General features: G+C 39.6%; 1 protein-coding gene across 2 annotated transcripts in view; it reads right to left on the reverse strand.

Moving 5' to 3' along the window:
- Positions 1-224: 224 nt before the first annotated feature.
- The window catches only part of PLA2G4A (phospholipase A2 group IVA), a 137,241-nt gene continuing 122,814 nt past the window's right edge, over positions 225-14,651 (reverse strand). For both annotated transcript variants that reach the window (XM_080648451.1, XM_080648450.1), the window contains 3 exons: positions 11,661-11,856; positions 10,071-10,228; positions 225-840 (listed from right to left, as the gene is read on the reverse strand). In XM_080648451.1, the coding sequence (XP_080504577.1) occupies positions 709-840; positions 10,071-10,228; positions 11,661-11,856 (486 nt within the window). In that variant the 3' untranslated portion in view covers positions 225-708. The remainder of the gene's footprint in view (positions 841-10,070; positions 10,229-11,660; positions 11,857-14,651) is intronic.

A 14,651-nucleotide genomic window follows, 5' to 3' on the forward strand; every position in this document is an offset into this window, starting at 1 on the left:
TAAAAGGTTTAACTAGAAGTGGTTACGTTTTTCCTGCTTGCTGAATAAATATATACCATTTGCTCAACAATGTATATGCAAGAAAAATAACTGTGATTTAAAATGATAGGTTTCACATTTGAATTTAGGATGAACAACTTTTAGGTTTGAAAGCCATGAATCTGAGATCTTTCATAGCAACAGTGCAATATCTCATTAAAAGTAATAATACTCAGTTACCTCATGCTAATTTACAAACAAATGTATTTATTTCATAAATGTATAAATGCAGATATAAATAAAAAATAGTGTTGTCTTGTGGCATGAATCCAGTCAGTGAATAACATTCACACACAATGCAAAGTCTTATGTATTGAGCTCGACATGTTAAATATTCTAAACAGAAACCACATTATAAAAATAGGACACATAATATAGTTGGCGAGGAATGTCTGAAAATATAGTCTATGTCCCTACATTTGCATCAGGAAATTCATACTGATAGAAAATGTAGCTGAGTGTATTTTCACATAATCAACATCATCTGTTAACCTAACAAACTTGTAAGGGTATTATTCTCATGCAGCTTTACATAAATAACTGCAAATTTGAGTATCAGTCAGCCTCTTATAATTAGTACTAATGTCTATGCTGTGCTATTGACCCAGTTGTCATGGAATTTCAAACTGCCTCAGCATCAGAAATTGCTGGCCCTTTCCAGTACACACACTATGCTGGGGGCTTGCTTAGAAACTCCTTGTTGAAGAATCTTCTTGCCTCAACGTTACTGAGGGAAACAGAGCAACGAGATGGATTCTGTCTTCTGTATTCAATGCTTTCAAGGATGGCACTCTTGATCACCTGCAAATAGAGGCAAAGGAGGTATCATTAGTGCTGCTCTGAACTCATTTAAACATCTGATTGCTCAAAACAAAAAGCCAACCAATCTTCTTACAATAGAATTATTTTTGAAATAGAGAAAGAAATCTCTGAGTCGTGTGTGTACATTTTTAAATTCAGCATCTCACCATTACACGCTTGTTAAGCTCATATTCAAACATTCTTCCCACTCCTACCAGAGAAAAAACCATCCTGGGAATGTTCCAGATTTTGTGCTGATAAAATTGGGAATAAAATACTCATAACTTGGTAAATTTATCTTCATTCGGTCCTCCGTTGAGAAGGCGATAAGAGGGAAGAAACAGCAATTACTGAATCTAGAATTTAGGTTCTTTACAGGTCGTGGACAAATGGAAATGAAGAGCCACAGGGAAGTAGCAGACTTGCCCTCAGCCTAATGAGGAGAAAAGGCATTGCTGGCGAATTGCCCTGCCTCCTCAGCTAAATAGATACAGTTATAAAACATGGATATCCTTTATCTAGAAAACGCTGGGCTTCGAACTTTTATTGATGATGGCTATGTTTTATTCAGAATGTTCTCTACATATACTCAAATCAATGGTGACTGCAACCTCTCAGAACTGCTATTACAATTATCATAGGCTTCTCTGGTATGAAGTTAACCTAGTTCAAAACTTCTGGAAAATTTGGCATTTGGCTGAAGAAGTTGCTGCAGAGCAATGGGAAGGGGCTTCGGACGAGAGGTGTGGATTGCAGTCTTGGCTCTGCTGCCTTTTTAGAACCCTGTCACCGTCAGGAAGGCCCATTCCCCGGGATGGGACTACAGGATTTCATCTTCATGACCCCTGAGATAGAAGTTTCTGACACAGAGACAAGTCGCAGGGATAGCCTACAATCCCCTTTCATCTCTACCCCAGGATCTCTCAGCAACATTGAGGTATTACCCACACGTGTTTAAGCCCTCTCCCATGGGGAGGAATATGTGGCAAGTCTGAGCAGTTTAGGATCCCATGGCCCGCTCCCACCCAGAGCTGGTGTGGCCCACTTGGCCTTGGAGAGGTGCGCACAGAGGGCCTTTCCCATTCCCACAACCCATCTCTCTGGGCACGCCAGGTTCAGTGCCTGGAGAAGAGAGATGTGTGCCCTGGGTGGTGGTGACCTGAAAGTAATATTCTGCGACTTCACGTCAGGCCGGATGGGCAGGCTCCCCTGTTCTCTGACAGCAACCTGAAACAACAGTTGTATTGTGGAAAGGAGTCTATCACAGGAATGTGGCACCTTTGTTTGCTTTATGATTTTTAAGTTTATGTATGTAGGGGTGGGCAAAGGTAGGTTTAGAGTTGAGAGTATGTGAAACAGAGTTTATTCTTGTATTATTATTTATTAATTATTGTATTGTTTCCATATGAACGCTGTAAAGCTACTGCCCACCCTGTCTGGATAATTGTCTTCTGGGAAAAATGGGCTCAAATGTTACTGAGTCTTTTAAAGAAGATATTGGCTGACCCCATTTACCCATGAGTAAGGGAAACACAATTTATTCTACTGTAACAGAAGAGGCTTCCGGCCTGTGAAGAAGACCTGACCATCGGGCTCCAGGAGCAACACTTTTTGGCTACGTGAGATCAAGGGGAATTAGCTGAAATTCTTGAGTCTGTTTCCTCTTCTTTAAAATGGGAATAATAATACGAACCTTGGCTTTTGTAGGGATTGATGATCATTTATAAAAAGTACTTTGCACAGTGCCTGGCACAAAACTAGTGTCTATTTGTTGTTATTTTCAAGCTGAACTATAGATGCGAAGCTATGATGTTTACTAGAAGCAAAATCACTAGGTTTAGCCAATAGTGGGCTTATTATTTGGTAAAGTCGGCAAATCATTTCCGAGATCAAATGTGTCCTACCACGTCTTCTGTTAACACTTTTTAAAAAAAATGATTTGAGAGAGAGAGAGAAAAGGAGAAAGAGGGAGAGAGGGGTAGAAAGAGAAACATCCATTTGTTGTTTCACTTACATAGTCATTCATTGGTTGATTCTCTTTTTTTAAATATATATTTATTGATTTCAGAGGGGAAGGGAGAGGGAGAGATAGAAACATTAATCAGAGAGTCATTGATCATCTGCCTCCTATACGCCCCCTAATGGGGATCTGGGGATAGAGCCCACAACCTAGGTATGTGCCTTGATTGGGAGTCAAACCAGGACTACCTGGTTCATAAGTCGATGCTCAGTCACTGAGCCACACCGGATGGGCCATTGATTGATTCTTATATGTGCTCTGACTGGGGACCCCAGGGATTGAACCCCACAACCTTGGTATATTGGGACGACATTCTAATCAAATGAGTTACCCAGCCCTTGCTACACCTTCTTTTAATAATCTCCCCACCTGTGCTTCTGGTCAAGATGGCGGAGTAGGTAAACATTGTACATGCCTTCTCCCAGGACCACATCAGAATTACAACCAATTTATAGAACAATCAACCTGGAGAACCATCTGAAGACTAGCTGAAGAGAACTCCTAGAACTAAGGATATAAAGAAGAAGCCACATAGACACCAAAAATACTATTTCCAATGCAATTTACAAATTTTTTAAAAAGGAAAAAATATCTCCCTTCCTTTCTGGAGATCAAATCACCAAGTTTTCAGTTGGTTTCTCCTTCAACACAGTAGCACAAGACGCATAAACTCTTATTACAGAGAAGTACCAAGTAAAATAACAATCAGCTATTTCCTTTCCAAACACCTGAAAAGTTTTAAGCTATAAAAGATCAAAGGGGAGATTTATACTGATAAAGACTGTTGATTCCTTTAGAATGAATTCATGAGCACAAAAATTCAGCAGTATCAATATCAATAGTTAGTGTATTTTCCATAACTGGACCTTGGCAGATGTTTTTAGGAAACAGGACATTTTTATAAATTAAAATTAATATTTACACAAATCTGAAAGACCCAAATCATATGCAATGAGAATGTTCAAGTTGAACCACTAGGTGGCACAGTAATACTATGAAACCATTAACCAGATTTTTTTTCAGATTACTGCAAAAAACAGCAATATGCTATGATTTATAACTCTGTGTGATATAAACCAGAGGCTAAACCCAGTACTATATCCTTTGCTAAATTGAAAACTTCCAGCATGATACATGGTACAATTTGATGCCCCCAAAAAGCAATATGTCATATTTGAATCTTCCTGGTTTTTCATAATTAGAAGCATTTTAAGTAGTGTTTATATCTAATTTCCTCTTTCATTCCCCCCTGAAATCCATTGAGATTCCAAATCCTCCCTGCCAGTTACCCTAGCGTTAACCCTCATATCCCCACTGCCTGCCTTTCTATATGACACGTGTCACTTCTCACTTGTGCCATTCACTAGCCTCCTGGCTGTTGTTCCAGAACATTTAAATCTTTGGCAATAAAGGCAGAGAACCAGAAAAGAAAACATGTAAAATGTGATCTTCTCCCCAAAAGGAACAGATTTAGAACAGCGAGTTTGGAAATAATCCACAAGCAAATGTTAAATTCCAACAGAAAAATTAAAAATGAGCCCAAAGAGGAAGTTACAGTATTTATTTGGAGAAAGAAATAAAAATTAAAAATATAGAAAAGTACAAGAAGGTATACTGGTCTAAATTACTGAGAATTTTCTGGTTAATGTCTGCCTTCCCAATGAATACCGGTGTTGTGGAAGCAGCGACCTTTTACGTCTCATCATTTTTGACCCCCACATTTAGAACATGGAAGGGAAACAATAAATATTTGTAAAGTTAATGAGTTCACAGGAGGTTATCATTAAAGGTTGAATTAAACAGGATAAGGATTAACTCATGGGGACAATGAGTCTTGGGTTGAATCGAAGGACAGATAAGGTTTTATCAGTAGAGTGGAAAGACTGGGCATTCTCAGTAGAAGGATAACATAAAAAGGCTGAAGATGGAAGGTCATCTGGAATACATGAAGCACTCCAAACTTCCTTGTGTTTTTGTTGTTGTTGTTTCGTATTGTGTACTGTGATATCCCTTTCCTAAAACAGTGCCTGTCACAGTAGATAATAAATGTGTTGAATTAATGAAGAAATATGATGGAAAGCGATTACAGGAAACATTAAAGGTAGATGAATTTGGGTCTACTATGTTAGGCCATGATACTTAAAAGCTTCTAAATTATTTTTGAAAAGATAAAAACTTTAACTTGTACCTAGACACTCATCATGATGATGAAATATCAAATTAAGAAGTACCCATACTTCTGGATATGTGCTTTCCCTCATTTTAATTAGCATCTGATGTTTAACACCTTATAGAATTGTTTGAAAACAAATTTTAAAAGCTCATTATTATCATCATTGACATATGCTGAATACACTCACACACAACAGGCTCATAGAGTGTGCCTATTAAACTGATACACTGAGTGAGGGGGAGGGCATAGCAGTACATTTTCTTGTGATGGCTGAATCAGCTAGGTCCTACAGATCCCATAGGTCAGATTCCCTCTAGATGAAAGTTAGTGCATGAGCAGAGCTGGTGGCCGCACACCCTGGCCAGGCACACACTCTGTGCAGATTCTCCATGGTCAGGAGCTCTGCCTCCAGCCTGTACCCTGGCCCTTGCTATCCCCTCCGCCTAACACATTAAATTCTTCACCAGTTTCTGCCGGTAAGTCAATGACATTTAAAAAATCATTCCCCAAAACGTTACTGTGTATTTTAGGTGCCAGGCATTGTGCTCAGTATCTCTGGAGGATACAAGGTAAAGAAGGCAAGTCCTTGTTTTCCATGGCATTGCATCTATAGTTAAGAGCAGAAGGTACTATGAACAATGATAACAATTATTGTCATTATCCCATCAGCTGCTTCAGTTTATGGAGTGTCTCTTAGATGCCCTTAAATGATATTGTTTCAGTTAATCCTCACCCGGATCTCTAAGACAGGTAGCATTGTTTCCCCTGACAAACGGGGAAGGTGAAATTTGGAAAGGTTGACCTACATGCCCAAGATCACACAGCCAAGAGGCAGCAAGCAAGCATCTGAACACCCAGTTTGGTCTGACTCTGAAGTCTCCACATTTCCCACATGCCGCACGTCTCCCAGGATAAGTCACCATATGTTAGGTTGCATGAAATACTGCCAGGGTGAAAGCACTCGGGCGACAGTCAGGGGAAAGGAATCTGGGAAGGTTGAGTAAGCCAGAAACCTGACGCCAAGGACGGACCCAGGCTGCTGTCACGGAGTGAGCACAGGCAGAGCAGATGCTTTCGAAAGAGGAACTGGAATTTGGGAATCCAGCTTCCCCAATGTGGGCCAGCCAGGATCTCCGCGGAAAGCGCAGCCACAGAAGCACAGCTGTCAGAGACAGGGGAGCCTCTACAGTGAAAATGTATGCCCACATGTGAATTGCAGGTGAAAATGTGCCTTGGCCTCACACTTGAAAAGTGTCTTCATAAGGAGTTGGCAGTCAAGTGTCGTTGCATGAGAAGGGTTTATATGCAGGGTCCAGGTTCAAGCAGCTCTGACAGTCCACAGCAAGCACACGTGTGTGTTGCTGGTGTGGATTAGTAACCTGCTCTATTCAAATGGTGTGGGAATGCGTGATTTAGCTAATGACTGAGACTGATGGAGTCTCCAGCATCCTACCGCAGCAGTTTCGTTGTTGTTTATCATCACTTATCAAGAAGCTTGGGTTTTGATAAAATACGTTTTCTCGGTAAAAAGTAGGTACAAGGAAGCGTTATCAAGGGAGAGATAAAATGTCAGTGAAAACTGGAAGTCTTACCTGGGTGTGAGGTGCACTCAGGTGCGTGTACACACAGACACGCAACCAGGAATTACTTGAACACAAGTTTCAGTGGTCATATAATTTAAGAGGAAGCCTATATTCATTCATTCAAACAATATTTATTTACTGCCCCGGCTGCTATTACTTATGCAGACCTGTCTATATTCTCTTTTTAAAAAAATATATATTTTTATTGATTTCAGAGAGGAAGGGAGAGGGAGCGAGAGATAGAAACATCAACGATGAGAGAATCATTGATCGCTGTCTGCTTTACGTCCCACACTGGGGATGGAGCCTGCAACCCAGGCATGTACCCTGACTGGGAATCAAACCATGATCTCCTGGCCCGGCCGGCATGGCTCAGTGGTTGAGCATCGACCTATGAACCAGGAGGTCAGGGTTCGATTCTGGTCAAGGGCACATGTCTGGGTTGTGGGCTCAATCCCCAGTAGGGGGCGTGCAAGAGGCAGCTGATCAATGATTCTCTCTCATCACTGATGTTTCTATCTCCCTCGCCCTCTCCCTTTCTCTCTGAAGTCAATAAAAAAAAATATTTAAACACACACACACACACACACACACACACACACACACACACACAAAACCCATGATCTCTTGGTTCTTAGATCAAAGCTCAACCACTGAGCCAGGCTGGCTGGACCAGTTTATATTCTTAATTCTGGGCTTGGCAAAGATCTTGAGGTATATGCATCATAGTACAGAATACAGACACACATAGGTAAGGTTCCCATTTAATTAATGAGCAGCTTCTGTTTGTCAGGCGCTGTTCATACATCACTTGGTTAAAGAGTCACCACTGCCGTTACGATAGATGCTGCTACACCTGTTTTAGAGATGAGTCAACTTCGGCCCCAAAAGTTTAAGTACCTTATTCAAAGTCACCCAAGTAGCCTGTCTGAGATCTAAACATGATATAAAGCCCATGACCTTGCTTCTACATGCTGTGCGGGGAAAGCTCTTGGAAACAATGAAAACCTACTTAGTTAAATTGTTTGTGAAGAATCAACATTTGATAAGCTGTAAGGCAGGACAGCTACCTGGGAACTCAGTCAATTTTTGTTCAGGCTTTAACTTTTTCATCTCTGTCAAACAAACCACTTTGAAGAATGTTTGTAAAATATAGAAACAGAAGTACATAATTTTTTACAGCAAATAGTTTAGCAGGTTTTATATAAACCAGAACTGAAAACAATGAAATACAGATGTTTAAGCTACATATATAGTCATATATATAAGTATATATAGTCATATATATAAATATGTATACATACAGATGTATATACAAGGGTAGGCAAAAATAGGTTTATAGTTGTGAGTACGAGAAACACGGTTTATTCTATTATTATTATTTATTCATTATCGTATTATCTTCTTTAAACCTACTTTTGTGCCCCCCCCCATATGTGTGTGTATCTTTTATTTTCTCAAGTCCAGTAAGGAATTTATATGTTCCTACAATCTATTTTTTTTTCATTTGAGGGTAACTTATCAAGTATAATACATTTCATCCCAAGGAATATTTACTTTTTATTTTATTGGTTTCATACTGGAAAAATAGTTTTACTCTGATATGATCCCTTCATTTCTTTTAACTGCAGGGGTTTTATAAAACAACTATATTTGAAAACGTTTGCTCTTTATAAATCATAGATTAAAGTATGATTTTCTCTGAATATTCTTTAAATTTTCATAATCACAACAGAAATAATGTAGCATAGGGATTTCAAATGTCCTCTGCTTGTGAGATAAAAAAGGAATAAATATATTTAGAAACTGACATATGCTATAAAATTTGTTAAGCATGCTCTACATTAATTATCGCATTTTATTCATAATGGAGGGCTAACAAGAAAGCATTTTAAAAGGTGCAGCCAGAATGGCTCAGTGATTTAGTGCCAACCTATGAACCAAGAGGTCACAGTTCAATTCCCAGTCAGGGCACATACCCGGGTTTCTGACTCGATATCCAGTGTGGGGCATGCAGGAAGCAGCTGGTTAATCAATGATACTCTCTCATCATTGATGTTTCTATCTCTCTCTCCCTTCCTCTCTGAAATCAATAAAAATATATATTTTTAAAAAGTTGCAGGAACTGAAATTTATTGGGGAAAATTTCCCACATTTACAAAAGTTAAAGGTATTGATGAATAAACAGATTACAGTATAACTGTAAATAATTGATCATTACTAGTCTCAGGCCAAATTGAACAAACAAGCAAACTAGATGTACTGGAAGTCTATTAGCTCACAAAACCCAATTAAATCTCAGATACAAAGAACAGTCATCCACACACATGTGTTCTTTTGAGCCATTCACACAATCTCCAAAAAGACTGGCAAATTATATACGATGCTTTCCCCTCTCCATTTAATATCCTTCTTTTTTTTCTCTGTTTTCTTATTTTCTAACTAGAGGCCCATTGCACAATATTCATGCAAGAATAGGCCTTCCTTCCCCTGGCTTTGCTCCCAGCCGCCCAGGAGGCTGCAAGTCCTCGTTCCCAGCCAGACCACTGCTCCTGTAACTCCCTCCGCCGCCTCCCCTCCCCCTCATAGCAGGCGTCCTGCCCCTCCTGGCTGCTCTGCGCCTGCATATGCAAATTAACCCGCCATCTGTTGGGTTAATTTGCATACTCACTCCTGATTGGCTATGGGTGTAGCGGAGGTACCGTCAAGTTACATGTTTGTCTATTATTAGGTAAGATGTACAAAATCCAATCTGGCTAATGAACTTTGGCTTTCACAACTGATTATAACTTTGCAGACACTATGATTTGGAACAAGAGGCCAACACGATTCCAATTACACAACAGTGTTCCTTAATGGTGAGTTGGCGACTAAGGAAGTTCACGTGGGCACACATCTTAGCAGCAGATATACTAATGACCGTAATGATACTGAAGAGAATAATCTGTTTCTAAAGTTTCCAAATCAAAGCATACTTGATATCTCAAGGGCTAAAAAATGGGAAAGCTGCTACTTTTGGTGACATTCCTAAGATCTAGAAAAATAAAGACACTTAAAAGCATATGTGTACTCATTAACTGCTCTCTGGTGATGATCACTTTCCTACTTTTTTTTACATTTATTTTTATCGCTTTTCTTCCTACTTCTAATTTATTTTGTCATATGACAAATACATTAGATATTTGGGAAAGAAACTGAGTATTAACAAACCCGCCAATAAAATAATAGTATAAAATGTAGAGTCTGCCCATGTGGAGGCATTGATTTTCTTATTTGTGAATTTTATAGGTTCTTCTGAAGATTAATAAAATAATTCGTGAAAAATAAAATGGTAAAATTTGGGTGGTGTCCTTCATATGCCTTGTTTTTATTTTTAATTAATTAAAAAGAAGTACTGCTATGGTCATGTAATATGAAATATTTGACGTTGTCAATGATCAGAGGAGATACTTACATCGATGTTGTTCAGGGTATTAAAGTACATCAGATCATGCAGCCTCTTGAATGCTTGATTTGGATATTGAAAGTTGAAGGTTGAAAATGGTGATTCAGGGTCATCAAAAATATCAAAATCAGCTATTTCTTTCTCTTCCTTAGTTTCTCTTGGAACACCTAAATATCAAAAGAGTCTCAAGTGGGATATTTGGAAAACTACAAAATATCTCTAAAACCCAGGAATAAAACATACAAAGAGTCATAAACGTAACATGGGGAGCTCCATTGAGGCCATGTAATCTGTATATACATCATTGTGCCCCCATCATATTGCTTGGGTGAGGACTTCTGTGTTTTGATGGGCAACTTCCAATTGCCAGGGTTTGCACCTCTGTGCCTAAGGGCCTCCTACTCCCTGCAAAGGTGGGAGTCTGATCAGCTCATTAGCACAAGGCTGGAAACACTGATAAATCACTCCTCGCAAGCAGCAGTCAACCAAACACTCTAAGCCTGGACTTAGGCTTTAAACACCTCAGCTCCCTTGCCTCTTCCTGTGTAAGGGGAAGGGTGATTCTGCAGCATAAGTTCTATTCCATTTCCTAGCTTTTTCCAGCAGGATAAAGTCCCTTCCTCGTAGCCGACTCTCTAACACATCTTTTGCTGTCAGTTCCTTATCAAAGTTCCCTAGTTCACCCACTTGAATCCTTTGCTCAGAATCAGCTTTTGAGGGAACCCAAAACCAAACATTATCTAATTGTCTTCATGCCCTAATCAGCCTTGAGAATTAACAGCGATAGAAAATTCTCTAGGTTTCAAGTACTCCACTCACTGTTCAAGAACTAAGTGTGAGTCATAAAAACGCCCATCCCTATCCATCCTTGCTCTGTCTTCCTCTGCCATCTAGAAAAAGATCACTTTCTTCTCCATAGTCCCCGGTTAAGTCCCCCATGACTATTTTTGTGTGTCTTTCCTTTTACAACTACATATTCTGGTCCTAAAATAGTCTGATGTTTAGACCTTCAGGATCCTGCCTGTCAATCTCCAGATCTCCTTTGGTTAATCAATATTTTCCAGGTTATTAAAGAGTTTATGGGCTCCTCTGGATGTGGTACAACAGGATGACTTGCTTTGAACTTGATTCTTTTTCTATGAAATATAACCTGGCAACATGAAATTACCAGCCATGTTGTGCTGCTCAATTACATTCATCTGTGGTTAGCTCAAATTCCCAGAACCTCTGCATTATTTGTTCTGAAATAAGGGCTCCCTTAAATGGTGATATTCAAAATATTTAACAAACCCTTATGATAAGGGCCCCAACCAATCAGAGCAAACGTAATCGGGACTTTTTGGAGTAAAGCCCCAGAGTTTTTTGCTGAGCTAGTTATTAACCCTTCAGTTTCTGGATTGTGAAGAACCCAGGGGATCATGAAGTGAGAAAGATGGGGAGCACTTGAGGGTCTCAGGATAGCAGCTATTCATCAAAGGAAGGGAAGCATTCAACGTTGTAATAGCCGGTACAGCAAGTGCCAGTGTGGACCAGCTTAATATCAGGCTTGCTCCTTTACCAGGTTTCTCCTTTGCAGAATACAACCTATTCCTCACTTACCTGGAGCCTTGTACTTTCTGAAGTTGATGTTGGCCAGAACAAAGTGGATGATAGTTGGGCAATCCTTGTCCATATCAGAGTTCTTGGGTTTAAAGACATAGCACTCCTTTAGACCTTCTCGATCAAACACATTAGGGTCGATCTTGGGAAAGGGGAGCTTGTTCATTTTAGCCCACTTTTCTGCAAGCAGAAGTTCCTATGGAAGAGAGGGAAAGATGCATTTGGGAATTTATGGTCTTCATTTGTTCAGTTGGTCTGGCCATCATTCAATATTCACTAGGTGTGTACTATGTGCTAGCACTGTGCTTCTCGCTAAGACAAACCATGACCCTCCTCTCAGGAAGCTCATCAATCTCAAAAACCTTAAAAGTACTCTGTGAACAAACTCAGTCCTGTTATGTTAATTCTTGGTTCAAGGCTAGCTCCATAAGAGGCATTGGAAATTTTTTTAAAAAAATATATTTTATTGATTTTTTTACAGAGAGAAAGGGAAAAGGATAGAGAGTCAGAAACATCGATGAGAGAGAAACATCAGTTAGCTGCCTCCTGCACACCCCCTACTGGGGATGTGCCTGCAACCAAGGTACATGCCCTTGTCCGGAATTGAACTTGGGACCCTTCAGTCTGCAGACTGACGCTCTAGCCACTGAGCCAAACTGGTCAGGGCGAGGCACCGGAAATTTTATTAATGAACTGAACTGAATGAAATTATATAGATGTAATTGCTACAAGAGAAAAAAAAATAGTATGGATTCTGGGCATTTATAAGCCCTGTGAATGTTTTCTAACTCTCAGGAGTCAATGAACCTGTTACTGAATTTTTACCTATATCATCTACACACAACTAATAATAATGAATGTTATGTATGCAAAAATACTTTACCTATGTCATTTCCACACCACAAATGATCATAACTTTTATATATATAAAAATATTTGAGTTACTCTGCTTGATTTTTTTGGTAGTTGTTTGTCTGTATTTTTTTTTTTGGGGTGGGGGAGGATTGTTTCTGTTTATGACAAGAAGTTGAGCTTCTGGCCATGTTATCATTACATGTGCAGTGGCCAAGCGTGGGCGGTACGGAGGTACCAGGAGCGGGGAGGGTTGTGGGATTGTTTTCACACGTTAGGCTCCCTTCCTGAGGAGAGGATTAGACCTCCCCTCCAGAATGAGAAGACGCTTGGGACAGAGCCACAGCCGCTGAGCTGCAGCTGCAGACACAGAACGTGACCAAGAAACACGTATTTGTTGGCCACCGAGATTTTCAGTTTCTTTCTGCATCGAGGCTGACTAAGGCAGTGAGTAAGCACACACACATAATATTACATTTAAACTGGAGAATATAAATCAACACGGAGACGTGCAGCGAACAGAGCTTATTTCTATTTATATCAGCTTACGGGGGAGTGGGGCAAGTCAGAAACAGGCGCTGGGGCCAGATTGTCTGAGTTCAAGCGTGAGCTATGGGAGGGCACATTTCTGAATGTTTCCACACTCAAGACCCTCAAATATAACGTAAGGATGGTTATAATAACACATATCTCATAAGATTGCTATTAGAATTATTTGAGGGCTGAAGTAGGCAGCGATACTCCGCTAATGGTACAATGGAGATCATCAGTGACAACAAACAAACAGGAACCAGGCTATCCACTATCCCTGAAATCGCAGGCTCCCAAACCCACTCCATGCATATCTCACCTGTTCCTTATCTCTCTGCATCTCGTTTTATAGCCTATGAAATAAAGTTAATGCTATTATCTTCCTCTGGATTGCTGTGAGGACTAAATAAGCTAACATATTTTCAAAACCTCAGTAATTTCTATTTTTTAAAAAAGCACTTTTTAAAAATATATATATGTTTATTTCAGAGAGGAAGGGAGACAGAGAGAGAGATAGAAATATCAATGATGAGAGAGAATCATTGATCAGCTGCCTTCTGCATGCCCCCTACTGGGGATCGAGCCCCGCAACCTGGGCATGTGCCCTTGACCAGAATCGAACCTGGGACGCCCTATCCACTGAGCCAAATCACCCGGGGCAGAAAAGAAGTACTTTAAAATAGTGCCTTAAATTTAGAGAAAAATATCCTTTTCATTGGATTTTCACTGTTCTTGATGCTTGTGGAAAGTCATGAATTTAAAAACTCTCCCTCAAAACCACTTACAAAGAAATAAACATATGGGAGATTTAAGATTTAATATTAAATCTTATATTCAAGCATTAAAGTACATTAAAGCATTTGTTTCATAAACTACTAAACACAGAGTGAGCAAAAGTAGGTTTACAGTTGTTTATACGGAAAATAATACAATCATTAAACAATAACACAAGAATAAATTGTGTTTCACATACTCACAACAGGAAACCTACTTTGGCCCACCCCTATTTGACTCTATTTCACTGAAAATCCCATGCGTACTAACACGATCTTGCTTGAAACTTGAGAAGACTTTTATCACTGACTCCTTTTCCCCATTCAGTTGAATGACTCAGCTTGTTGCTTCTTATCTAGCACTGATATTCGTTCAAGACTCTTCAACATCAAAATAAAAGCAAAAGTTCACAGTGTGAATCAATTGCGTGAGACTAAAGAGGAAAAAAAAAAGCTTTCAGTGTTTACAAACATGACTCAAGAGGATGACCAAGGATGTGTGGAGAAAGAGGAAAAGGGAATTGAATGAGGTAAAAGACCAGGCTATTTTTAGATAGATATTTTATTCTGGAATTCGGAAGTGATGGAAACTTTCCCTTTCTGTATATGATCCTGATGTGGAAGAGATTAAAACCAGTGACTATAAAGATTACAGGATGGAAAAACCATCTCCTCTAGGATGTCTCATTTCTCTGCTTGTAAAGACAGAAACAATGACACAGACTATGAGTAGAGCAGATGAGTTTGAAAAGAGTGTTTGAAAAGAATGCATTGAGCAAGGAAATTGTGGCTCCACAAATTAGAGCAATATGCCAGAACTGTGTTCTAGGGTAAC

Source organism: Plecotus auritus, assembly GCF_963455305.1.
Source record: "Plecotus auritus genome assembly, chromosome: 12".
Taxonomy (NCBI): Eukaryota; Metazoa; Chordata; class Mammalia; order Chiroptera; family Vespertilionidae; genus Plecotus; species Plecotus auritus.